At 41.1% G+C, this 26,484-nt stretch overlaps 1 protein-coding gene across 1 annotated transcript in view; it reads left to right on the top strand.

Annotated features, from left to right (window-relative positions):
- LOC108637251 (multidrug resistance-associated protein 4-like) overlaps positions 1-26,484 on the top strand; it is a gene marked incomplete at its 5' end in the record, with an annotated part of 78,344 nt that overhangs the window by 2,025 nt on the left and 49,835 nt on the right. The window contains 5 exon segments of the mRNA XM_018056293.1: positions 7,330-7,449; positions 8,581-8,691; positions 9,597-9,697; positions 10,580-10,771; positions 24,204-24,359. Of these exon segments, the coding sequence (XP_017911782.1) occupies positions 7,330-7,449; positions 8,581-8,691; positions 9,597-9,697; positions 10,580-10,771; positions 24,204-24,359 (680 nt within the window).

Here is a 26,484-nt window from a genome sequence, read left to right as displayed (position 1 = left end):
CCTCCTGCAATGCAGGAGATGCAAGAGACACAGGTTCAGCCCCTAGGTCGGGAGGATCCCCTAGAGTAGGAAGTGGCAGCCCACTCTGGTAATCTTGCCTGGAAAATTCTATGAACAGAGGAGCTTGATGGGCTACAGTCCCTGGGGTCACAAAGAGTCAGACACAACTGAGCACCATGAAATGGAGCCATTCAACAGTCTTGTTGCAAAGCAGATCTCTGGTACATTCAAAAAGGAGTTGTTCCAGAAGGAACCTATGACTAAGGTTTATGCTGGGGCCACTTCTCATCCATAAGAAAAAAAAGATGGGCACTTCCTAAGGCTTTTTAAAGAGAAAGTACTGGATTTTTAAAATGTTTTTAGAAACCTTCCCCAAGAAAGAGAAATGCAAAAAAGTCAAAATGGTTGTCTGAGGAGCCCTTACAAATAGCTGAGAAAAGAAGGGAAGCTAAAGGCAAAGGAGCAAAGGAAAAATATACCCATCTGAATGCAGAGTTCCAAGAACAGCAAGGAGAGATATCAAGGAGAGAACCTTCCTTCATGATCAATGCTAAGGAATAGAGGAAAACAATAGAATGGGAAAGACTAGAGAGGTCTTGAAGAAAATTAGAGATACCAAGAGAATATTTCATGCAAACAGGAGCACAATAAAGGACAGAAATGGTATAGACCTAACAAAAGCAGAAGATATTAAGAAGAGGTGGCAAGAATACACAGATGACTGCACAAAAAAGGTCTTCATGACCCAGATAACCACGATGGTGTGATCACTCACCTAGAGCCAGACATCCTGGAATGTGAAGTCAAGTGGGCCTTAGGAAGCATCACTAGAAAGAAAACTAGTAAAGGTGATGGTATTCCAGTTAAGCTATTTCAAATCTAAAAGATGATGCTGTGAAAGTGCTGAACTCAATATCCAACAAATTTGGAAAACTCGGCAGTGGCCACAGGACTGGAAAAGGTCAATTTTCATTCCAACCCCAAAGAATGGCAATGCCAAAGAATGTTCAAACTACCGCACAATTGCACTCATCTCACATGCTAGTAAAGTAATGCTCAAAATTCTCCAAGCCAGGCTTCAGCAATACGTGAACCACGAGCTTCCAGATGCTCAAGCTGGTTTTAGAAAAGGCAGAGGAACCAGAGATCAAATTGCCAGCATCTGGTGGATCATCGAAAAAGCAAGAAAGTTTCAAAAAAACATCTGCTTTATTGATTACGCCAAAACCTCTGACTGTGTAGATCACAACAAACTGTGGAAAATTCTGAAAGAGATGGGACTACCAGACCACCTGACCTGCCTCCTGAGAAATCTGTATGCAGGTCAAGAAGCAACAGTTAGAACTGGACATGGAACAACAGACTGGTTCCAAGTCGGGAAAAGTGTACGTTAAGGCTGTACATTGTCACCTTGCTTATTTAACTTACATGCAGAGTACATCATACAAAATGCATGGCTGGATGAAGCACAAGCTGGAATCAAGATTGCTGGGAGAAATATCAATAACCTCAGATATGTAGATAATACCACCCTTATGGCAGACAGTGAAGATGAACTAAAGAGTCTCTTGATGAAAGTGAAAGAAGAGAGTGAAAAAGTTGACTGTAAGCTCAACATTCAAAAAACTAAGATCATGGCATCCAGTCCCATCACTTCATGGCAAATAGATGTGGAAACAATGGAAACAGTGGCTGACTGTATTTTTCTGGGCTCCAAAATCACTGCCGATGGTGATTGCAGCCATGAAATTAAAAGACGCTTACTCCTTGGAGGAAAAGTTATGACCAACCTAGACAGCATATTAAAAAGCAGAGACATTATTTGCCAGCAAGGTCCATCTAGTCAAGGCTATGTTTTTTCCAGTATTCATGTATGGATATGAGAATTGGACTATAAAGAAAGCTGAGCACTGAAGAATTGATGCTTTTGAACTGTGGTGTTGCAGAACATTCTTGGGATTCCCTTGGACAGCAAAGAGATGAAACCAGTCAATCCTAAAGGACATCAACACTGATAATTCATTGGAAAGACTGATGCTGAAGCTGAAACTCCAATACTTTGGTCACTTGATGCAAAGAACTGACTGATTGGAACAGACCCCAATGCTTGAAAAGATTGAAGGCAGGAAGAGAAGGGTACGACAGAGGATGAGACGGTTGGATGGCATCACTACTTGATGTACATGAGTTTGAGCAAGCTCCAGGAATTGGTGATGGACAGGGCAGCCTGGCATCCTGCAGTCCATGGGCTTGCAAGGGATCAGACACAACTGAGTGGCTAACCTTAACTACTGGGTTTTCTCAGTGTTTGATCTGGAGAGTCTGAGAACTTTGGCCCCATCCTTGTGGAATATTGTTTTTTTTTTTTTTTTTTTTGCATCATAGCATGCTGCAAGAACATTAGACAACAATCTATTCAATCCAGATACCCCTTCCTCCACACCCTATATAACCAAATGTGGTGGCCAGTTAATTAGAACTGTCTTATTTTCTCCCTCTAGGTGGTGGAGGGGGTGGGGTGGGGGGTGGGTGTCTGTGCCATAAATAATACTACTGTTTTCTTGAAACAGTAACTGATGATATGTCTTAAGGTCATTGCTGAAGGCACCAGTAAAAACAGGGACACCTGACTGCTGTATTCAGAAGGCTTAAACTTCCTTCATCCTTGTGCTCTGAAGGACTACTGACGTCTTGAGGTTTAGTTTCAGATCCTACTGCCAAGCTGCCTCTGGATGCTTAGGCTGACTTTTTTTTTCAGCTTAATGACAATTATGTAGCTGCTTTTAATGGGTTTATTGGGTACATTTTTGCAAAAGTGAGCATAACAGCAGTCACAGAACAGTGCATAAAATCTGGATGGCATTTGGTTGGCTTTCTCTAGCTAACTCTTATTGTTTGATTTTAAAACTTTTAATTTTGTATTGGGGTAGAGCCAAATAACAAGTAATGTTGTGATAGTTTCAGGTGAGCAGTGAAGAGACTCAGCCATACATATATTTGTATCCATTCCCCCCTAAACTCTCCTCCCATCCAGGCTGTCACATAACATTCCATGTACTGTACAAAATAGGCCCTTGTTGGTTATTTGTTTTAAATATAGCAGTATGTACATGTCTATCCCAAACTCCCTAACTATCCCTTCCTCGCATCCTTCCTCCCAGAAACCGTAAGTTCATTGTCTCAGTCTGTGAGTCTCTTTCTGTTTTTAAGTAAGTTCATTTATTTCATTTTTTTAGATTCCACATATAAGGGATGTCATATGATATTTCTCCCTCTCTGATATACTTAATTCAGTAAGTAACGACACTCTCTAGGTCTATCCATGTGGCTGAAAATGGCATTATTTCATTCTTTTAAATGGTCTAAACAACTGTTCGCATTTAGCAGTGCCTGAATGATGAAGCCGTATCCAAATTCTGTCTGAAAGGGTGCTGTGATCAACTAGCAATGTCTGCCACAGGTATTGTTGGCAGTAGGTTAGCACGTTTGTCACGTGTATTCAGACCTGGACCCTCATGTCTGCTGTTTTAAGTGTTCTCATACCAGATTCCCAGGGACTTTATTCAACCTCAGGTGCTTAGTAAGATGTGCAGTAATGACTAAGGCTGTTGGATATTAGCTAAGGAAGATTTGGGGTTTTCTGAACATAAAGTCTGGAAAAAAACGTATTTAATCACACATGGGCATTCTTAACCCTCATTATACTCCCTCTGAGACATTGCAGTTGCGATTAAAAGCAAAACCATGGGATTAAAACAGAGTTGGGTCTGACACCTGCTCTACCACTTAGGTGGGTTACTTAATCCTGGGCAGGGAATGCTCTTAATCCCTCAGTCTCTGGAAGTCTCATAAGGGTTTCTTGAGTCAGTGCTTGCAGACTACTACCAAAGACTCCAGAACCTTGAACATGAAGGAATTCAGAACATAGTAACCACTAGCAGGTTTCACACAGAGCGAATGATAACCCGCAGCAGGGCTGTCAGCTGAGGGTCCTTGCATATGGTTCTCTGCCCTCCTCCTGCCAGGGAAGATTTTCAGTCTTTGTGGGGTGTGTTCTTAAGAATCTTCAGGGTTGTGGAAACATAGCTGTCAGTCATATGAAAGGTAGGGTGACACGTGTGTGTGACTGCAGACTGATGCCATGGCTCTTATAGGATAGCGAGCTCAGTGTTTGTGGGAAAGAGGGTATTTCACTGCCCAAGATAAGACCAGGGCCTTGATCCCCACTCCCATGTACCAGTTAATCTTCTGTGGAGATCCTCCAGTTCACTCATCCTGGCATCCTGCTCAGCCCTAAGTGGGGTTTGAAAGAAACAGGGTAGATTTTCACTAGTCTGCATTCCCTTAGACCACTGTAACTGGTGGATATGAGGTGAAGTAGGTGATGGGGTCTTTGAGCTTCCTGGTGTTTAAACAGGGTGACACAGGCTTCTGAAGTCGACCCCACCCTCCCCACTGGAGAAAATCAGCTGCACTTTGATCTCCTGACAGGGAAGCAGGTGAGGGAGGCCAAGGTGAAGAGTTCATTCCAGGACTCTCCCTGGTTGAACAGCCACATGCTTCCTCCTCAGAAGCCTTGTCTGTGATGACATCACAACATTTGCTGTGGAAGTGAGAGTCTGATTCTGGTGAATTTTCTGTGCTCTCTGGAGCTAGACTCTGGCATCCTCCTGACAGGGTGATGGGCTCAGAATTCACCTGCATCATCGCTGTGAGCACCCTGCTTCCAGATGGAGTGAGTTCTGTGGGTGAGTTGGCACAGCTGCTGGGGCTGCAGAAAAGGCCTGTGTGGAGCTCCCAGCCTTTCTTATTTGGAGCATGAGCTCAGTCTGTGTTCATGTTGCTCTTAAAAGTGCAAAGTTATAGGAAGCTAAAATTAAAAGTTAATAGGATGGACAGAGAGACCAATGTTGGTGCTGGAATAAGATAACAGACATGTAACTATACAGTCATAAACACCACCAAATCACTTTAGGCTCTTTGCCTAAATTAAGTACAAATGGGGAAATATTATATCTTGTTCTGGTTCAGAGGTTTTTATTTTATTTTTCCATCACAGGTGGGGAATCCTAATAATTACGGTTCCTGGTCAGATGTCACAGGTGGAAACAACCCAGGACTGAGTGGATGGACAGATGCCCCCCAGCCCAGACTGTCCACCCCCAGCCCAGGGCTTCCCACCTGCTCTGAGCCCTGTGTCTCACAGGAGGAAGCCTGCTCTTTCCTGCTTGTAGAACCAGGGATGCTAAACACAAGAGGTGGTTCTATGTCTTTGATCATGTGTACCCCAGGGTCCTCCCATACACACACACAGCTGCAGTGCCCATATGCTCATCGGTACTGACTGAACCGTCACCCAGATAGGCATTTTGTTGCCAGGCTAAAGAGTCAGGTCCTGAAAATAATTTGTAGTTTCCACTTTGATTCTTTTCCCCCCATCATTTAAAAAAGTTTCTGTATCCTCCTGTATGATGAGTGACCTTAACTTCCTCAAAACATCCAGGTTTTACTTATAGGTCTTCTCTAGGAGATGCATAGGTAACAAAGTGATGTCAGTATTTTCTGATGAAAAAGCACAAGTTATTACTCATCCCAGACAGAGGTCACAGGCTCACTATCTGCCCCCGACAACAGCAAGTTACAGCCTTGTTCCTGGTGGGAAATGAGAACCATAACGGTCCTTCCTGCGAGGCAGCCTGCAGTCCACATGTTCCCTGATGGGCAGGAGCCTGACCCTGGTGCTCGTGGTCAGTGTGCTCTTAGAGAAGATGGCAGGAAATGAATGGTCAGTCATGTGATACCAGGCCCCAAACCTACATGAAATCACTCACAAGAGAATGGACACTAAGACTACTGTCAGATCCTCAAAGAGTGGTGGGAGTGTCACATATTACAGTGATCTCCAAACACCAGGACACGCATTCAGCAAATATAAAAACATCCATCAGGTTCCCCGAGCAGACGTCAAGACCATTCAAAGGCTCCTTGTCTGCCGGGTCCTGTGGGTACAAGGGCGGTGCAGCACCAGGTGCTCCGTGACCCCACAGAGGCTCCTGGCGCAGGTGCAGGGGGAGGCCCAGGACGAGGGAAGTGGCAGACTGTCCCCTCCCCTTGCTTGTCTCACTATGTCCTGTTTCTGGCTCTGGTCCAGGGTGGGGGATGTACTGACTCTATCCCAGCCCTTAGGCTACTCATCTGAGGTAGAGACAAAACACAGGGAGCTCAGCAAAATTCAGGGTGGTGAGGACTCTCATGGAGAATTAAATTTTGAAATGCTACTGACTCAAAAATTAGTAGTAATTACTCAGTCATGGAAAAGAATGAAATATTGCCACTTGTAGCAACATGTATGGACATAGAAAGATATTATTCTTGGTAAAGAAAGTAAGACAAATACTATACAGTATCTCTTCTATGTAGAATCCAAAGAATAATATTAATATATATACAAAACAGAAATAGACTCAAAGACAGAAAGCAAACTTACAGTTACCATAGGGCAAAGAGAGGAGAGGAGCGAAAAATTAGGAATATGGAATTAGTAAGTACACACTATTGTGCACCAAATAGGTAAGGAACATGAATTTACTATACAGCACAGGGAAATTTACTTAATATCTTGTAATAGCCTATCTAGGGACAGTTCTAGCCTCACTTGTGCTCATGTTGAGTCGCTTAGTCATGGCCAACTCTTTCAACCCCACGGATCATAGCCCACAAGGCTCCACTGTCCATGGATTCTCTAGGCAAGAATACTTGCATGGGTTGCCACTTCCTCCTCCAGAGGATCTTCTCGACCCAAGGATCAAACCCACATTTCCTGTGTTTCCTACATTGCAGGTGAATTCTTAAACTCTGAGCAATCCTATAATGGGATATAATCAGAAAAAAAAATAACCACATCACTATGTTGTATACCTGAAACATTGTAATTCAACCATGCATGTATATAGACACATATATATATTTCTTTAATTTGGAGGGGTGTATGCTGAGGAGGACCTTGATGAATAAGCTAGTAAACAATTTATTTATCTAAATCTAGTTGTGATTTGCATTTGGTTAAGAAAAAGAAGGCGGGGGGCGGTTCAAAGAGAATCTTTCATTTCCAGGTTGTTAAAATGAAGGTTGATGTGAGCAGGAATTCGAGGGTCACATGGAGGATCCTCTCTGAAGGGGCATCATCCTTCCTCCCCCAGGCAGCCCTCCAGGAAGCCCTGGGTGCGCCCTTTGGTGGCACATGTGACCACAGAGCATGAGAGGGTGTTGGCTTCTTCTCGTCCAGCCTCCCTGACTTTCTCTGTTGTGTGTCTGTCTCTGCTTCCCCAGCACGGAGCTCGGTATTTTCCCACTTAGCATCTTCTCTCCTGGGACTCTGGACCATCCGGGCGTACAAAGCTGAACAGAGTTTTCAGGAGCTGTTTGATGCACACCAGGACTTGCATTCAGGTCTGTACGTTTCTGGAAATGATTTCAAAGGATGGGGTGTTCTGCCTCCTGAGGCCTGACTTCCCTCTCAGGTGCTCTGGCTGGCCAGAACTTTTGTGTGCTGCCCCACGGCCCCCTCTGCACACCTGCCTCCCCCACCCCTTCCTCTCAGCAACCCTCTGTGCGCCCCGCTGCTTGCCTCCCCTGACTGGCTTGTGTTGTCCTTCCATCACTGCACCCTGTGGTTTTCTGTCTCTTTAGGGCAGGAGTCAGCAAAGAGCCAGCTCTGTGTGCTGTCCTGTGTCTGTTGTAACTTCTCAAGTTTCCTCTTGTAGCACAAAGGATGGCAAAGGTAGTAAATACATCAGCAAACGGCTGTGCCTGTGAGCCACTAAAACTTCACTTATGAAACCAGGTGCTGGCCATTCCTGGCCTCCAGGCTGTAGTTGTCAGCTCTCTTTTCAGAGCATGTCAAACCTGACTGAGGAAAATAATTTCCTGATTAGCATATTTGCTATTCTTTTCATGTATATTATTCTTTGTATCAGTTAAGATTTGTTCTAGGTAGAAATTTCAGAATTTACTACAAGTCTATAAAATCCTGGCCTGTATCTTCAATCTGTATTGTATTGTATTTTGAAGATAAAATGGCATTTTAAATGCCACATACAGGTCCTGTGAGCTGATGGTTATTTACACACTGGCTCTGAAGGGTAAACACTGTGCAGGACCCTGTAGGAATTGTGGAGGGTGCTAGAAACAGTGTGAGCTGTGCTCGCTGCTATCAGAGAACTGGGAATAGTCAACATGTGAGAGGGTGATCTTCAGGTTGAGGCCAAGCACTGCAGGAAATGAACTGCTGAGACTGTTTTTCCATCTTCTTTCTCATGATGAAATTTCTATTTATAACCTGTGGATTGAGTTTTTCAGTGCATGCTTCCCACAGAGACCCTGGACTGATTCCTGTGTGTGTCAAATGTCACAGCTTTCTGGACTCTTTGGGCTCCTTGGGTATAGGATAGTATAACTTTGCTATCCTACCTGTGTAAAAATCTTCTGTTGCTCAACTGAACAAAATGTTCTTTCTCATTTGAAGCAGCTAACATGGCTATTCTACTGATTTAATATATTTATTACGGTTCACAAATGCAGAGGCTTGGTTCCTGCTTTTGATGACATCCCGATGGCTTGCTGTGTATCTAGATGTCATCTGTGCCATCTTCGTCACTGTTGTTGCCTTTGTGTCCCTGATTCTTGCAGATGGTGAGTATAGATGTAATTACTTATAATATGAATACAGTTTATAGTTTCATTTACATTTATTAAATAAAGCTCCTGCTGTCTTATCTACTATATACTGTTTCATTCTAATGAATTAGTGTTTGCAGTATAGCATTCCACCATGTAGTCTATATGAAATCATTTGTATCTTAATGAGACCTTTCTATCTCTTTCTTTGAATGGGTTGAGGTCTATGCAAATATAGCAAGCTGACTTGCTGAACATTCCAGGTAGTGTTGGGAGGAGCAAACCAGGTTTACACTTATATTAAGCATTTGTCCAGTTAGCTTTAGGGCTACTTGAATCTCTTAGTTGCAGGTGCCTGATTCACTGAGGTGAGAAAGATTCTCTGTAGGAAAGAACAGCATCCTCACTGCTGTATGGGTACCAGATGAGTAGGTGTCGGCATTTGTGCCATGAATTCACCATCTCTATTCCATAGTAACAGCACCGAATCAAAATCTTTAATAAGGAGCAATGAGAGTAGCAGTTTAGACTTAAAAGCACTGGCACTTAGAACCCATTGTCTTGTTTTTTGTGGTTTCAATGGCAGCTGCCTTGAATGTAGAAAGTGAAATTTATATAAAGGTTCTTGAAACCCTAATGATGAAAGTCAGAATAATGACATGATTCCTCACCTTTGGAATGCTGTCAAGTGTGTCAGTCCTGCTGGGATTAATAAACTCATTTTGTAGTCTTTTTGAATTCAAATTTTTTTTTTTATTTTATCATGGTCTCAGTCAAGACATAGTGAAAGTATGTGTCATATTATCATTATATACAAATGATTTAAATATTATAAAGGAGTCTGCTTCATAAAGTGACAGAAGGAGCTAGATGAGGGGTTAAGAACAGGACTGACTTTATTCTCCTTCTTTCTTATTTAGCTTTGACTCCCGGGCAGGTTGGCCTGGTCCTGTCTCTTGCCCTCACACTCACGGGGATGTTCCAGTGGTGCGTCAGGCAAAGGACCGAAGTTGAGAACCTGGTGATGTTTATTTTAACCTTCTTAGTGCTTTCATGTCTCCTTGCCATTAAATGGCATAAAAGCAATTCTTATGTAAAATATTAAAGCTGTTATTTTTACATCATAGCTAACAGAGTTTTCCTCCTCCATCTGGTTAAAGTCAATGTAAACTAAAATCTATGTATATTGTCCTTAATCTTATGTATGTCATGTTGGCACATTTTATATTCATTGTCAGCTCTCTTCAAGTAAAATAAATGTCTCTTCATAATTATATTTTTTAAGTATGATGAAAGTAGGGAGAAGGTTCTGAAATTCTAGGAGAATATATGCTAATTTCTTAGGAACTTGTTTATTTTTGTTTCTTAATAGATAATTCCCATTCTTGGTAAAATGATTCAGTATTTTGAGGGTTTTTTGTTTGTTTAATTAATAGGTACACATACTTCATTGTAGCATTTATTCCTGTATGTGTTGAACATCTGAATTTGCTAGTGTCCCTTCTTTCTGGTAGGATAAGCTGCTTCTCAGAATGGCCCTTCTGTAGCCGCACGTTACTGATTGATGTCCATAAGTATTATTTTCTTTAACAAAATTCTCTTATTTCTTTTATCCATATGTGAAAAGTAGGTAAATAAAACTTTATCATTCAGTTCTGTAATTCTTTTAGCTTTAATATGATGTTTAAGGATGAAATCCTAAATGAAAGTATTACAAGACGATGAAGAAGTTTGGAAATCATCAAAGCTCTCATCAAACTCCTATTTCTGTCCTTTGGGAATGATAAGATGTGAGATATTTTAAACCAGTTACATATAAAAGCAGCACATCTCATTTACAATCTTGGAACGCCTATAAACGAGACCCTCTGTCCTGACTCATGTGATGTCATGTGTCTTTCAGATGATTTCAGTGGAAAGAGTGATGGGATATTTAGACCTTGAGAAAGAAGCTCCCTGGGAATACAAAGATCGTCCCCCACCACCCTGGACTAATGAAGGAAGGATTCATTTTTACACTGTTAACTTCAGGTACACTTCAGATGCGCCTCTGGTATTGAAGAACCTGTCCGCAGTCATTGAATCAACAAAAAAGGTTTGTTTGACTCAGTTTTCTCTTTAAAATCCAGCTAAAGAGTTAGCACCATATTTGTTCTTGGTTTCCTTGTTGCTGTGTCAGGGGACTCTGTTCCTCATGGATGCACATTCGATAAGTTGCTTCAGTTGTGTCCAAGTCTTTGCGACCCCATGGGATATAGCCTGTCAGGCTCCTCCGTCCATGGAATTCTCCAGGCAAGAATACTGGAGTGGGTTGCTATATACTCATCCAGGGGACCTTCCCAACCCAGTGATCAAACTGCCATCTCTTACGTCTCCTGCATTGGCAAGCAGGTTCTTTACCACTAGTGCTACCTGGGAAGTTGTGTAGTGACATGAGAAGTGCATCATTCTTGGGAATTGACCATGGAAGGGGCACCCCAGCATTTATTTGTGTTGCGAGCTCCCTCATGGTGCTTGGAGGGCCCTGGGCCCTGGACCTGGAACTTAACCTGGGCCAGGATACTATATGTTTTACCCAATTATTCATGAGGAGTCTTGGAAGTCAGCCCTGGCTCCCTGTCTCTCCTAACTCTTAGCTCTAACTCTCCTATAGCTCATTTCTTGCCATCTTTTCTTCTTTGTACTTCTGGAATCTTCTCTTCCTCCCATGATGCCTTTCAGTTGAAGCCTCCTCCTCTATCCCTTGGCCCTCCCTCACATAGACTTGTCCTCCACTCACCCACACTTAGCAGTCAGCCCCCTGCTGTCACCCCACAGGCTGATTCTTTCTTTAGCACAGATCTGATCCTTACTGGCCTGGGTAAGATGATGCTCAAACCATAGTTCAGCCTCAGGTCCTCTCTAAACAGGGACTGTGTGGCCATCAAAAAAGAGCCCAGAATTGTGACTCAGTTAGGGCTGAGGAACCAAAGCCCCTCATGGAGGCAGGGCCCAGAGATTTGCTTAAAGTCAATGAAAGCAGCCCAAAAGGAGCAGAGGAGGATCAATGTGGGAGACGATAGAGAGGTTTGTGTCCCAGTCCTGCCAGCATCTGTGTCTGCTGGTGACATTCCCTTCGCACTCAGCTTGGGTCCCTCAACTCAGACCAGGAGAGATACTTGAAGAAGAGACTAAACCAGAACAGATAAAGTAGTAGGACGCTCTTCCCCACCTCCCTCGCCATTCTTGGGTCCTAACATTCCCACCCCCTCTGCCCTCAGCTCCTGTGTAGATTCTCCCAAAGCAACATGTCCTCCCTGCTCCCAGGGTGCACATGCTGCCCCTTCCCTTCTGTCATGAGGCTGGTGGAAAATCTCATTTTCTGAGTGAAAGTGTTACTCGCTCAGTCATGTCTGACTCTTTGTGACTTCATGGACTGTGTGTCCATGGAATTCTCCAGGCAAGATTATTGGAGTGGGTTGCCATTTGCTTGTCCATGGGATCTTTCCCACCCAGGAATCAAACCTGTTTCTCCTGCATTGCAGCTGGATTCTTTACCATCTGAGCCACCAGGGAAGCCCCCTCATCTTCTGAGTTAATCCTAATGTATCTGCTTTTGTGAGATACTTAAATTTTCATCAGCATTATATATATTCTTTAAAGATAGCGTTTATGGTATACCCATGTTCATAGCAGTATTATTTACAGTAGCCAAAAGTTGGAAACATCCCAAGATTTATATCATTCATCAGATGAGTGGATAAGCAAATCCATACAAGATAGTATATCCCTACAATGAAATATTATTATTCAACCTTAAAAGGAAAGAAAATTCTAATATATAGGTGAGCCTTGAGGACATCATGTTATGTGAAATAAGCCAGAATCAAAAGGAATGAATACTATATGATTCCATGTATGAGAATCCTAGAGCAATCAAATTTATAAAGACAACAGTAGAATATTGGTAGTCAGGGACTGGAGTGAGAGGGATGGGGAGCTGATGTTTATTAGGTACAGAATTTCAGTTTTACATGACAGGAAATATTCTGGAGATTGGTTGCAAAAAAGTGTGAACGTGCTTAACACTAAACTGTCCTCTTAAAAACTGTTCAATTCAGTTCAGTCACTCAGGCGTGTCGACTCTTTGCGACCCCATGGACCACAGCACACCAGGTTTCCCTGTCCATCATCAACTCCTAGAGCTTGCTCAAACTCATGTCCATTGAGTCAGTGATGCCATCCAACCATCTCATCTGCTGTCATCCCCTTCTCCTCCCGCCTTCAATCTTTTGCAGCAACAGGGTCTTTTCAATTGAGTCAGTTCTTCACATCATGTAGCCAAAGTATTGGAGTTTCAGCTTCAGCATCAGTTCTTCCAATGAATATTCAGGGCTAATTTCCTTTAGGGTTCATTCAGGACTGATTCCTGGTTGGATCTTCTTGTAGTCCAGGAGACTCTCAAGAGTCTTCTCCAACACCACAGCTCAGAAGCATCAATTCTCTGGTGTTCAGCCTTCTTTATTGTCCAACTCTCACATTCGTATATGTCTACTGGAAAAATCATAGCTTTGACTAGACGGATCTTTGTTGATAAAGTAATGTCTCTGCTTTTTAATATGTTGTCTATGTTGGTCATAATTTTTTTCCAAGAAGCAAGCATTTTTAATTTCATGACTGCAGTCATCATCTGCAGTGATTTTGGAGTCATCCAAAAATAAAGTCTGTCACTATTTCCACTGTTTCCCCATCTATTTGTCATGAAGTGATGGGAACAGATGCCATGATCTTCATTTTTTGAATGCTGAGTTTTAAGTCAGCTTTTCCATACTGCTCTTTCATCTTCATCAAGAGGCTCTTTGTTCCTCTTCTTTTCCTGCCATAAAGATGGTGTCATCTGCATACCTGAGGTTTTTGATTTGTTCTTCCTGCAATCTTGATTCCAGCTTGTGCTTCATCCAGTCTGGCATTTTGCATGTTATATTCCGTATATAAGTTAAATAAGCAGGTTGACAATATATAGCCTTGACGTATATTGGTGTAGTCAATAAAGCAAAAGTAGATGTTTTTCTGGAACTCTCTTGCTTTTTCTTTGATCCAGTGGATGTTGGTAATGTGATCTCTGGTTCCACTTCCTTTTGTAAGTCCAGCTTGAACATCTGGAAGTTCTTGGTTCATGTACTGTTGAAGCCTGTCTTGGAGAATTTGTAGCATTACTTTGCTAGCATGCGAGATGAGTGCAGTTGTGCAGTAGTTTGAACATTCTTTGGCATTGCCTTTCTTTGAGATTCAAATGAAAACTGACCTTTTCCAGTCCTGTGGCCACTGCTGAGTTTTCCAAATTTGCTGGCATATTGAGTGCAGAACTTTAACAGCATCATCTTTTAGTATTGGAAATAGAATTTGTTAAGCTGGTAATTTTTAGGTTACATGTTTTACCAGAATTAAAAGATATCATCTGTGGCATGCTTTGTAATTTTCATTTGTATCTCACAGAACCCTGAGGCTTCTTAAGATCAGGTAACATCTTGTTTTCATTTCTGTTCCCCAGGAAATGGCATTCTGCAAAGCACAGTGAGAGTACTGAGGGACTTCTGGCTAGGAGAGTGAGTGAGTAGCACATAGGTCTGAGCAACCAGTAACCAACACACACACGTTTCTCAGGTAGCTCAGTGGTAAAGAATCTGCCTGCAGTTCAGTGGATGCGGGTTCAATCCCTGGGTGGGGAAGATCCTCTGGAGAAAGCAATGACAACCTGCTCCAGTATTCTTGCCTGGAAAATTCCATGGACAGAGGAGCCTGGTGGGCTACAGTCAATGGGGTCGCAAAGAGTTGGATGTGACCTACTGACTGAGCATGCATGCACACTTTTAACATGAAAGAATATTCAACTTAATGCTCAAATGATAGATACCCAGAGAGACACTTCAGTTAGTCACAGGGCAAAAACTTGCTCTGAATTGTTTCCATTTTCATTGTAGGTTAGGAGGAAGATGAGGATTCCTATGTCAGGAAAGCATTAGCTACATTAGCTACAATTTTTATGAAATCCTGTCCCTGAGAGCACTAGTAGATGATGTTTGCTTACTTGGAGAAAATGTGTCCATCTGATTTCCTGTTGTAAATATAATTCTGTTAATGTGTACTGATCTTAAATTTCTCCCAAACCCAAAATATGAATATCTAAGAAACTATGTAGTACAACTTAAGACTGTAACAGATTTGTGTTCTTTTATCTTAAAATCCCCAAATCCTAGGGTTATCTGAGGTCCTAAATTATGTGAGGGAAGATTGAGTTTGAAGACTGAATTAATAATTGCAGTAACTTGACTTTTGATATGTATCTTGGTCAACACTCAGTATCACCGTTAGCTTCATTTCTGTTTGGAGATGATACTTGGGTGGTGTGTTCATTAAGTGGTTTTACTCCACTTGTGTACATCCCAGGTTTCCTCTCCTGCTCACCTGTTCCAGCCCCTGATGCTCCAGGACACCTCTTTGATGTTGGATTTGATTGAGAGGTTGCTTTGGGGGACATGGGAGTGAGCCCACCTAGCAGAAGTGGGGCTCTGTTCTCTCTCTATCATGTCCTCTGTTGTCCCAATTCCTGGAAATTAGAGTCAACAGGAAAGTGTAGTAGGTACCATGCAGGTTTCTAATTCATGGAAGAAATAGCTAGTAAAAGTAAAGACCAAAAATGAGGTAAATAGAACCCTAGCCTTCCTGGTTAGATTCCAAACACAGGCTGAGTTTTTCATTTAAATGGTTTTATACTTGATTTGGTCATTTTAGAGTGCTGGGTTGTTTTAAGGCTTTTCCAGCTCTCGAGGTGGATTGATTTTGATTTGTTATCTTCTTTTCTTGTTCAGAGCTCTTACTTGGATAATACATTTTTACAGATGCTTTGACCTTGCTATAACGTGCAAAATATTGCTCTTCTACATTTTCTCCTTTCTTAACTTACTATTTTCTCCGCAACCTTTCCTCTCACACCGATTTTCCCACTTGCCCTGCCGGCTTCCTCATTCCTTGTGGCTCAGATGTTGATGTCAGGGCCAGCAGCACCTGAATCATGTGGAATTTCTTAGAAATGCATAGTCTCAGGCTCTGCATCAGTCTCTATTGACTCAGCATCACGTTTGAAGAAGATCTTCCAGTAAAGTCCTTTCTCTCCCATGGACAATTTTTGATGAGTGATAAACTACAATTTCCAAAAATTGTTCTTTGACAGTTTGAAATTGAGTCATGAATCACCCAAACACCTGTTGTGTCTGAGCAGGAGGTTCTAGAATGTTCTGTGCCACCTACCTTACTGATTTATTTGCTTTTATATTCTGGAAATCGTGCCTCTACATTATAATCCAACTCTATGTTATTTCAATGCATTTATTTGCATCTTTTCCAGTGGAGTCTGTCTTCATCACAGATAGTTTTCATCCTTCTTCCACCTTTCCCACACTAGCCTCCTGCAGGGGCTAGAGGGATTTCTCACAGGCTCATCCATGCCTGGACCTGAAGTCAGAGACAGCCTAGTGCAGCAGTGTATGTGCAGCTCTTTCACCACCTGATGGTATGAAGAATGAGTCTTGCTGTTCCAAGCAGAACATTAGGTCTGTTTGGCTCATTTCCCAGGAACCATTGTTCCACTTAGCTGCAGGTTTCTCTCCCAGCCCAGCTGTGGGTGCTGGTTCTTCCTGCTGACAGCCAGCCTACCTGACCTCAAGTACTCTTTTCTTCTCTGTGATGTTTGCCATCTTGTCCCACTTACCACATTTTCTGCATCCATATCCACATCATGCTTTAACTCTCTGGCAACAGAATTTCTATGGTAGGCCTGTTCCTTTAACTGCAACTATATAAAAAGGCTGAGCACTAAAGAATTGATACTTTCAAACTGTGGTGCTGGAGAAGACTCTTGAGAGTTTCTTGGACAGCAAGGAGAGCAAACCAGTCAATCCTAAAGGAAATCAACCCTGAATATTCATTGGAAAAACGGATACTGAAGCTCCAACATTTTGGCCATCTGATGCAAAAAGCCAACCCCTTGGAAAAGACCCTGATTCTGGGAAAGATTGAGGGCAAGAGGAGAATGGGTTGACAGAGGATTAGATGATTAGATGGCATCGTAGAGTCAATGAACATGAGTTTGAGCAAACTCTGGGAGAGAGTGAAGGATAGGGAAATCTGGTCTGCTGCAGTCCATGGGGTAGCAGAGTTGGACATGACTTAGTGACTGAACAACAACACACCTCTCCCCAATTTCTCTGTTTCAGCTACACAGAGGGGCATAATAAGGTATCAGTCCATCAAGGAGATAAGGAGACCACCAGCAAAATGAAAAAGAGGCTGGCACATATGGCTTTGAGTCCCATGCTGTGACTTAAGGGCTCTGCTATTTCAGACAGACTCAGTAATCTTATAAGCCTCGATCTTCTCATTTGCAAAATGGAAATGATGGGACTTAACATCTAATTTTGCTCTGCAACTTAAAGAAAATAAGGCATATTAAACACCCAGCATGAAGACGAACACACTGTAAATACTTGGGCAAGATAGATGGTTGTCATTTTCATAAGATCTAAAATGACCCTAGGGGCTTCCCAGGTAGGGCTAGTGCTAAAGAATCTTCTTGCCAATATAGGAGACTTAAGAGACCAGGGTTTGATCCCTGGATGGGCCAGATCCCCTGAAGAAGGGTATGGCAACCCACTCCAGTATTCTTTCCTGGAGATCCCATGGACAGAGGAGCCTAAAGTGCCTCAGTCCATAGGGTCTCAGAGTCAGACACGACTGAAGCAACTTAGCACACAGCACAAAATGACCTTAACTACTTATGCTGCATAAATTGTCATCTGTCCAGGGAAAATTAGGGGTTGGCAAATTGCAATCATATTTATGGCTATTGGATACATCCACCATATCTATTTCTCTGTCTAGCTTATCTTATACATAAATAATATAGTAATAGATTATCCATATCAATAACCTCACATATGCAGATGACACCACCCTTATGGCAGAAAGTGAAGAGGAACTTAACAGCCTCTTGATGAAACTGAAAGAGGAGAGTGAAAAAGTTGACTTAAAGCTCAACATTCAGAAAACCAAGATCATGGAATCTGGTCCCATCACTCCATGGGAAATAGATGGGGAAACAGTGGAAACAGTGTCAGACTTTATTTTTGGGGGCCCCAAAATCACTGCAGATTGTGATTGCAGCCATGAAATTAAAATACACTTACTCCTTGGAAGGAAAGTTATGACCAAACTAGATAGCATATTGAAAGCAGAGATATTACTTTGCCAACAAAGTCCATCTAGTCAAGGCTATGGTTTTTCCAGTGGTCATATGGATGTGAGAGTTGGACGGTGAAGAAAGCTGAGCAACGAAGAATTGATGCTTTTGAACTGTGGTGTTGGAGAAGACTCTTGAGAGTCCTTTGGACTGCAAGGAGATCCAACCAGTCCATCCTAAAGGACATGAGTCCTGGGTGTTCATTGGAAGGATTGATGCTAAAGCTGAAACTCCAATACTTTGGCCACCTCGTGTGAAGAGTTGACTCATTGGAAAAGACCCTGATTCTGGGAGGGATTAGGGATAGGAGGAGAAGGGGATGACAGAGAATGAGATGGCTGGATGGCATCACCGACTCAATGGATATGAGTTTGGGTAAGCTCCAGGAATTGGTGATGGACAGGGAGGCCTGGCATGCTGCGATTCATGAGGTCACAAGAGTCAGACACGACTGACCAACTGAACTGAACTGAACTGAGATTATCCATAAATTGCTCCAGTCTGAATTAAAAACCTCAGCTCCCTATGAAAGCCTCTGTCTCAGGATACCACAGGTAATACAAATAATACAAGGGAAAATTAAATACAGATCCTACTTTTAGCACATACAGTTCACTTGAAGAAATCAGAAAATGCCTGTTTCAGCTTTGTAATATAGAAAGTAGTTATAATTTTATAGGAGTTTAGAAAATATGATGTAACATCCATTAGGGTTGAGAGAAGTCCACATAAGGGAACAAGCAGAGTATTTCTGAGAAATTAGGCGTGCGAAATACACTTAGTGACTTGCTAGGATTTTAGTAGGTGGAAACATTTGCGAAAGTCATTCCAGGAGGTGGGACCAACATTAGCAAAGGCCTGATGCCCTGATTCAGTGAATGAAGAATTAGGCATCTGCAGAGCATTTGGGGAAAAGAACTACCAGGTGTATAACACACATATTCATACTCAACCCTCACAACTACCCAGAAAGCCCAAGGAGCTGACTTGCGGAGGTGAAGGATGGAGAAATTAGTGAGTGCAGTTTTGTACAGGTGACTTCCTGGGGCACATGTCAGGCATAAAGCTGTCGTTTATGAGTTTAGTCTGAGAATTGAGTGCACATGGAGCAGAGTGGGCAGATGTGGGAGGCAGAGAGTCAGTAGCTGTTTTACCTCCAGCAAGACATCATGGAAACTGATTTACCTTTAGGGATAAAACTGATGTTGATTAAAACAAAGTTATAACACACAGGTTTGTGAATGTGCAAGAAAACTAGTAGGAGTAGAAAATGGTATCATATTTCTGAGAGGTAGTCTGGCAGTACTTAGCAGCCTTCTCAAGATATGTTCACACCTGGTTCTCAGCAATTCCACTTCTGAGAGTTTATCTTCAGGAAATAATTAAGGTTGTTTAGAAAAATTTAGCTTCAGGGATATACAACCAGTTATTTGTAACTGTAAAATATTGGAGACCACCTAAAATATCCAGCAATAGGTGATTTGTTAAGTAAATGATCACATATACTATAATATTAATAGCCATTAAAATAAATATATTTTTGAAGTGCTGAATAAAAACAGACAACAACAGTATATTCATATTAATTCCATTTTGTTTAAATATATGAAGTTTTATCTTTAAGAACACATTTATAGAAATAAGTGTTTCCTGGTGGCTCAATGGTAAAGAATCAGCCTGCCAAGTGGAGATGTGAATTCAATCCCCGATTCAGGAATATCCACTGAAGGAGGAAATGGCAACCCACTTCAGTAGTCTTGTTTGAGAAATCCCATGGACAGAGGAACCTGGTGGACTACTGTCATTGGGGTCATAGAGAATCAGATATGACTTAGTTAACTAAACAACAAAGAAATAAGAAAGGAGAAAGAGCACACAGTCAAATCTAGAAAGAAAACACATTACCATCTTACAAATGGTTTTATCAGAGTGCTGGGGTGATGGCTAGTATTTATTTACTTTTCAGATTCCTTTACACTGATTATGATTAAGGAAATAATTTTTCTTTAAACTTTAATTTTGTATTAGAGTATAGCCAATTTACAATGTTGTGATAGTTTCAGGTGAAGAACAAAGGGACTCAGCCATACATATACATATACATGTATCCATTCTCCCCCAGACTTCCCTCCCATCCAAGCTGCCACATAACATTGAGCAGAGTTTCCTTTGCTATACAGTAGGACCTTGTTGGTTATCCATTTTAAATATAGCAGTGTGTACATGTAGATCCCAAACTCCCTAACTATCCCTTCTTCATAGCCTTTCTCCCGGCAACTGTAAGTTTCTTCTCTAAGTCTGTGAGTCTATTTCTGTTTTGTAAATAAGTTGATTTGTATCACAACTTTTTAGATTCCCCATATAAGGGATGTCATGGGCTTCTCTGGTCGCACAGTAGTAAAGAATCTGCCTATAGTGCAAGAGATGCAGGAAATACAGGTTTGATCCTTGAAACAGGAAATTGCAACCCACTCCAGTATTCTTGCCTGGAGAATCTCATGGACAGAGGATCCTGGCAGGCTACAGTCCATGGAGTAGCAAAGAGTCAGACACAACTGAAGCAACTAAGCACAGCACAGAACATAAAGGATGTCATATGATGTTTCTGCTTCTCTGTCTGACTTCACTCAGTATGACAATCTCTAGGTTCAGTCATCTTGCTGCAAATGGCATTATTTCACTTTTTAATGGATGAATAATTTCTATTTTAAATATTAATACATATCACATCCTTTTACCTACTCCTATGTCAGTGGACTTTTAGGTTGCTTCCATGTCTTGGCTATTGTAAATAATGCTGCAATGAACATTGGAGTATGTGTATCCTTTTGGACCATGTTTTTCTCTGGATATATGCCCAGAGAATAGCAATGTAAGACACACTTAGTGACTCGTGGCTAGGATTTCAGCAGGTGGAAATATTTGTGAAAGAAATTCCAGGAGGTGGGATGAGCATGAAAATCTGATTCATACCTGAGTCTCAGCAATTCTGAATCTGAAAATTTATCTTGAGGAAAGATCTGAGTTTGTAAAAATTTAGGTTTAAGAATATATCAGTTCAGTTCAGTCGCCCAGTCATGTCTGACTCTTTGTGACCCAATGGATGGCAGCAGGCCAGGCCTCCATGTTCATTACCAACTCTGAGAGTTTGCTCAAACTCATGTCCATTGAGTTCATAGTGCCATCCAACCATCTCATCCTCTGTCATCCACTTCTCCTCCCGCCTTCAACCTTCCCCAGCATCAGGGTCTTTTCAAATGAGTCAGTTCTTCACATCAGGTGGCCAAAGTATTGGAGTTTCAGCTTCAACATCACTCCTTCCAATGAATATTCAGTGCTGATTTCCTTTAGGATGGATTAGTTGGATGTCCTTGCAGCCCAAGGAACTCTCAAGAGTCTTCTCCAACACCACAGTTCAAAAGCATAAATTCTTCAGTGCTCAGCTTTCTCATAGTTCAACTCTCACATCCATACATGACTACTGGAAAAACCATAGCTTTGACCCGATGGACCTTTGTTTGCAAAGTAATGCCTCTGCTTTTTAATATGCTGTCTAGGTTGGTCATAACTTTTCTTCCAAGGAGCAAGCATCTTTTAATTTCATGGCTGCAGTCAACATCTGCAGTGACTTTGGAGCCCCCCCCCCAAATAAAGTCATCCACTGTTTCCACTGTTTCCCCATCTATTTGCCATGAAGTAATGAAACCAGATGCCATGATCTTAGTTTTCTCTATTTTGAGTTTTAAGCAAGCGTTTTCACTCTCCTCTTTCACTTTCATCAAGAGGATCAGTTCTTCTTCGCTTTCTGCCATAAGGGTGGTGTCATCCGCATATCTGAGGTTATTGATATTTCTCCCAGCAATCTTGATTCCAGCTTGTGCTTCATCCAGCCCAGCGTTTCTCATGATGTACTCTGCATATAAGTTAAATAAGCAGCATCACAATATATAGCCTTGATGTGCTCCTTTCCTGATCTGGAACCAGCCTGTTGTTTCGTGTCCAGTTCTAACTGTTGCTTCCTGACCCACATACAGATTTCCCAGGAGGGAGGTCAGGTGGTCTGGTATTCCTATCTCCTTCAGAATTTTCCACAGTTTGTTGTGATCCACACAGTCAAAGGCTTTGACATAATAAAGCAGAAGTGGATTTTTTGTTTTTTTTTTTTTTTTGAACTCTCTTGCTTTTTCAATGATCCAGCAGATGTTGGCAACTTGATCTCTGGTTCCTCTGACTTTTTGAAACCTAGCTTGAACATCTGGAAGTTCATGGTTCACGGACTGTTGAAGTCTGGCTTAGAGAATTTTGTGTTACTTTACTAGCGTGTGAGATGAGTGCAATTGTGCTCTAGTTTGAGCATTCTTTGGCATTGCCTTTCTTTGGAATTGGAATGAAAACTGACCTTTTCCAATCCTGTGACCACTGATGAGTTTTCCAAATTTACTAACATATTGAGTGCAGCACTTTTTAGCAATAAAGTATTTGAAAATTAAGGTATGCATCAATACATTGTTTTTTAGACATAATGCTTTTGGATAGTTAGTAAACTGCATTATAGTATAAACATAACATTAATATGTACAGAGTAACAAAAATATTTGTATCACTCACCTTATTTTATTATTTTCACTTTATTGAGGAGGTCTGGAACCAAGTCTACAATATCTTTGAAATCTGCCTATACATGGAACATATAAGTCACATATATACACATTAAAACCTACCTGTATGTAGAGAATGACCCATTTAAGTTATATAAATTACAGTTTACCATAAGGTACAAAATGGCTACCAGGACAAATCAACTGAAGCACCTTTTCTTATGTGTGTGTTTGTTAGTCCCTCAGTCATGTTTGACTTTTATATTTAATCTCTATAAAAAGAAATTCTTTTTATAATGTCATTATTGATTTTACAGATTATATGTGATATTCCCAACATGTAATCTGTCCTCAGAAAAGTCTAACTTCTCTGCTTAAAGGCTTGAGTTTTTAAAATTTACTGAATTAATTTACAAATGACTGAAAACATGTCTTACATCCCTCACTGATTCTAGATTCTCAAACAGAAATGAAATTATCTCATGGGAAGCTTCCACCAGGAATCATAAGTTGGGCAAACTTATTAGTTAAAAAGACAAAACAAAAAAACAACAAAAAACATACATGTTTGAATGAAGTCAGCTAAAATAAAGCAGAAAACAAAAACATACATGTTTGAATGAGGTCAGCTAAAAGCTGCCTTTTGCAGCAGTTTCGTTCCTCACCAGCATTTTACCTGCTTTATTTATCTCTTATACATGCTTAGTGTGTCCGACTTTTTGCAACCTCAAGGACTTTAGCCTGCCAGGCTCCTCTGTCTATGCTTTATGTTGATCTTTGAATATACTGTTTACTTAATTTCTCTTTGCTTTGGTTTTGATAAATAGACTGATACTTCACATGTGTCTTTCTAAGTTGTGATTGTAGGTATCAACTGATTTATAAAATCCCTTTTAAGTGCTGAATTGAAAGCTTTCATATAACTAGCAAATATTAATTGTATTGTTAATCTCATTATGTGAATTTTGCCTATTGGCTGCTGCCCATTAAGACAGCGAGACCTGTGTTTTACAATTGTAAGATGTTTTCTTCAAGGACAGAATGTTATTAAGGTATTTAATGTTAGGAAGTGACTTATTTTTTCTACAAAAAAAAAATTCCTCTCAAATAATAGAACTCTCAGAAAATGAATAGTTATTTGTGTATAACACTTCTGACTTGTTGACACTGCTGTACAGTTATCTACATAATTCTCAACATAGAAATACCTAGATGTTAGGAATAAAGATAATGTAAACTTAATTTTTATGGATCATTTAGGAGACTGCTGGCTTTTCACTGCCTATAGATTGATTCTGTTATTATTAACTCTTCCTTGAGCCACAGGGTCTCAACTAGGGGACATTTGTCAATGTCTGGCATTTTTGGTTACCACAATGGGGGAATGTTTCTGGTTTCTAGTGGTTAGAGTCTAAGATACTACTGAAAATCCTACAATATACAAGATTTTGGGCATCTATCCAGACAAAACCAACTATAATTAATTATCCCCCAATAATGAATTATCTGGCCCAAAATTTCAACAGTTGAATTGACTGAGAAATGTTTAGACTACATTCTACATAGAACTTTAAAAATTCTTCCTCAACTGACAAGGTTTCTCCTAGGTTTGTTGCGTATTGTTAATTTTCAATCCCTTCTGGATCTCATTACAGGTTGGCATTGTGGGAAGAACAGGAGCTGGGAAAAGTTCTATTTTTTCTGCAGTTTTTCGATTGTCAGAATTCGAAGGCTCACTTTCGGTTGATAGTTGTTGGATACAACCAGCTGGACTTCACAATTTAAGGAAGAAAATGTCAATCATACTACAGGTATGTACATCAGAGCATTCTCATAAGTTCTTTTTATAAGGCACCAAGTTTAAATGATTTGAATTTGATTTTTATTTGTTTTCAGATTGGATAAAAATGTTGATCCCTTTGCCCCCAGTAGATCATATTTTTAGCGGCATGTATTTACAACAGATATTCTCATCACATACCAGATTTTTTTTAATATTTTATATTGAAATATATTTAATGTACAATGTGGTGTTAGTTTCTGCTGTACAGCAAAGTGATTCTATATATATATATATATATATACTTTTTCATATTGCTTTCCATTATGATTTATTTCAGTTTTCAGTTCAGTTGCTCACTCATGTCTGATGTTGTGTGACCCCATGGACTGCAGCACGCAGACTTCCCTGTCCATCACCAACTGCCAGGGTTTGCTCAGACTTGTATCTGTGGAGTCGATGATGCCATCCAACCATCTCATCCTCTGACATACCCTTCTTTTCCTGCCTTCAGTCTTTCCCAGCATCAAGGTCCTTTCCCATAAGTCAGTTCTTCACATCAGGTGGCCAAAGTATTGGAGATTTAGCTTCAGCATCAGTCCTTCCAATGAACATTCAGGTTTGATCTCCTTTAGGATTGACTGTTTTGATCTCCTTGCAGTCCAAGGGACTCTCAAGAGTCCTATCCAACCCCATACTTCAAAAGCAGCAATTCTTTGGTGCTCAACTTTCTTTATAGTCCAACTCTCACATTCATACATGACTACTGAAAAAAAAACCATAGCTTTGACTAGACAGACTTTTGTTGCCAAAGTAATGCTTCTGCTTTTTAATATGCTGTCTAGGTTCGGTTCAGTTCCGTTCAGTTGCTCAGTTGTATCCAACTCTTTGCGACCCCATGAATCACAGCACGCCAGGCCTCCCTGTCCATCACCATCTCCCAGAGTTCACTCAGACTCACGTTCATTGAGTTCATGATGCCATCCAGCCATCTCATCCTCTGTCGTCCCCTTCTCCTCCTGCCCCCCAATCCCTCCCAGCATCAGAGTGTTTTCCAGTGAGTCAACTCTTCGCATGAGGTGGCCAAAGTACTGGAGTTTCAGCTTTAGCATCATTCCTTCCAAAGAAATCCCAGGGCTGATCTTCTTCAGAATGGACTGGTTGGATCTCCTTGCAGTCCAAGGGACTCTCAAGAGTCTTCTCCAACACCACAGTTCAAAAGCATCAATTCTTCGGCGTTCAGCCTTCTTCACAGTCCAACTCTCACATCCATGCATGACCACTGGAAAAACCATAGACGGACCTTAGTCGGCAAAGTAATGTCTCTGCTTTTCAATATACTATCTAGGGTGGTCATAACTTTTCTTCCAAGGAGTAAGCGTCTTTTAATTTCATGGCTGCAGTCACCATCTGCAGTGATTTTGGAGCCCCAAAAAATAAAGTCTGACACTGTTTCCATTATTTCCTCATCTATTTCCCATGAAGTGATGGGACCGGATGCCACGATCTTCATTTTCTGAATGTTGAGCTTTAAGCCAACTTTTTCGCTTTCCTCTTTCACTTTCATCAAGAGGCTTTTTAGTTCCTCTTCACTTTCTGCCATAAGGGTGGTGTCATTACTCATAGCTTTTCTTCCACAGAGTAAGAGTCTTTTAATTTCATGGCTGCAATCAACATCTGCAGTGTTTTTGGAACCCAAGAAAATAAAGTCTGTCACCGTTTCCCCATCTATTTGCCATGAATTGATGGATCTAGAGGCCATGATCTTCGTTTTCTGAATGTTGAGCTTTAAGCCAACATTTTCACTCTCCTCTTTTACTTTCATCAAGAGGCTTTTTAGTTCTTCTTCACTTTCTGCCATAAGGGAGGTGTCATCTGCATAGCTGAAGTTATTTTTTGATGTTTCTCCTGGTAATCTTGATTCCAGCTTGTGCTTCATCCAGCCCAGCATTTCTCATGATGCACTCTGCATGTAAGTTAAATAAGCAGGGTGACAAAATATAGCCTTGATGTGTGCCTTTCTTGATTTAGAACCAGTCTTTTTTCCCATGTCCAGTTCTAACTGTTGCATCTGGACCTGCATATGAATTTCTCAGAAGGCATGTAAGGTGGTCTGGTATTCCCATCGCTTTAGGAATTTTCCACAGTTTGTTGTG

This window comes from Capra hircus, chromosome 12 (genome assembly GCF_001704415.2).
Source record: "Capra hircus breed San Clemente chromosome 12, ASM170441v1, whole genome shotgun sequence".
Taxonomy (NCBI): domain Eukaryota; kingdom Metazoa; phylum Chordata; class Mammalia; order Artiodactyla; family Bovidae; genus Capra; species Capra hircus.
Note: the sequence above shows the minus strand (reverse complement) of the source record. Positions and strands in the feature narration are given on the sequence as shown.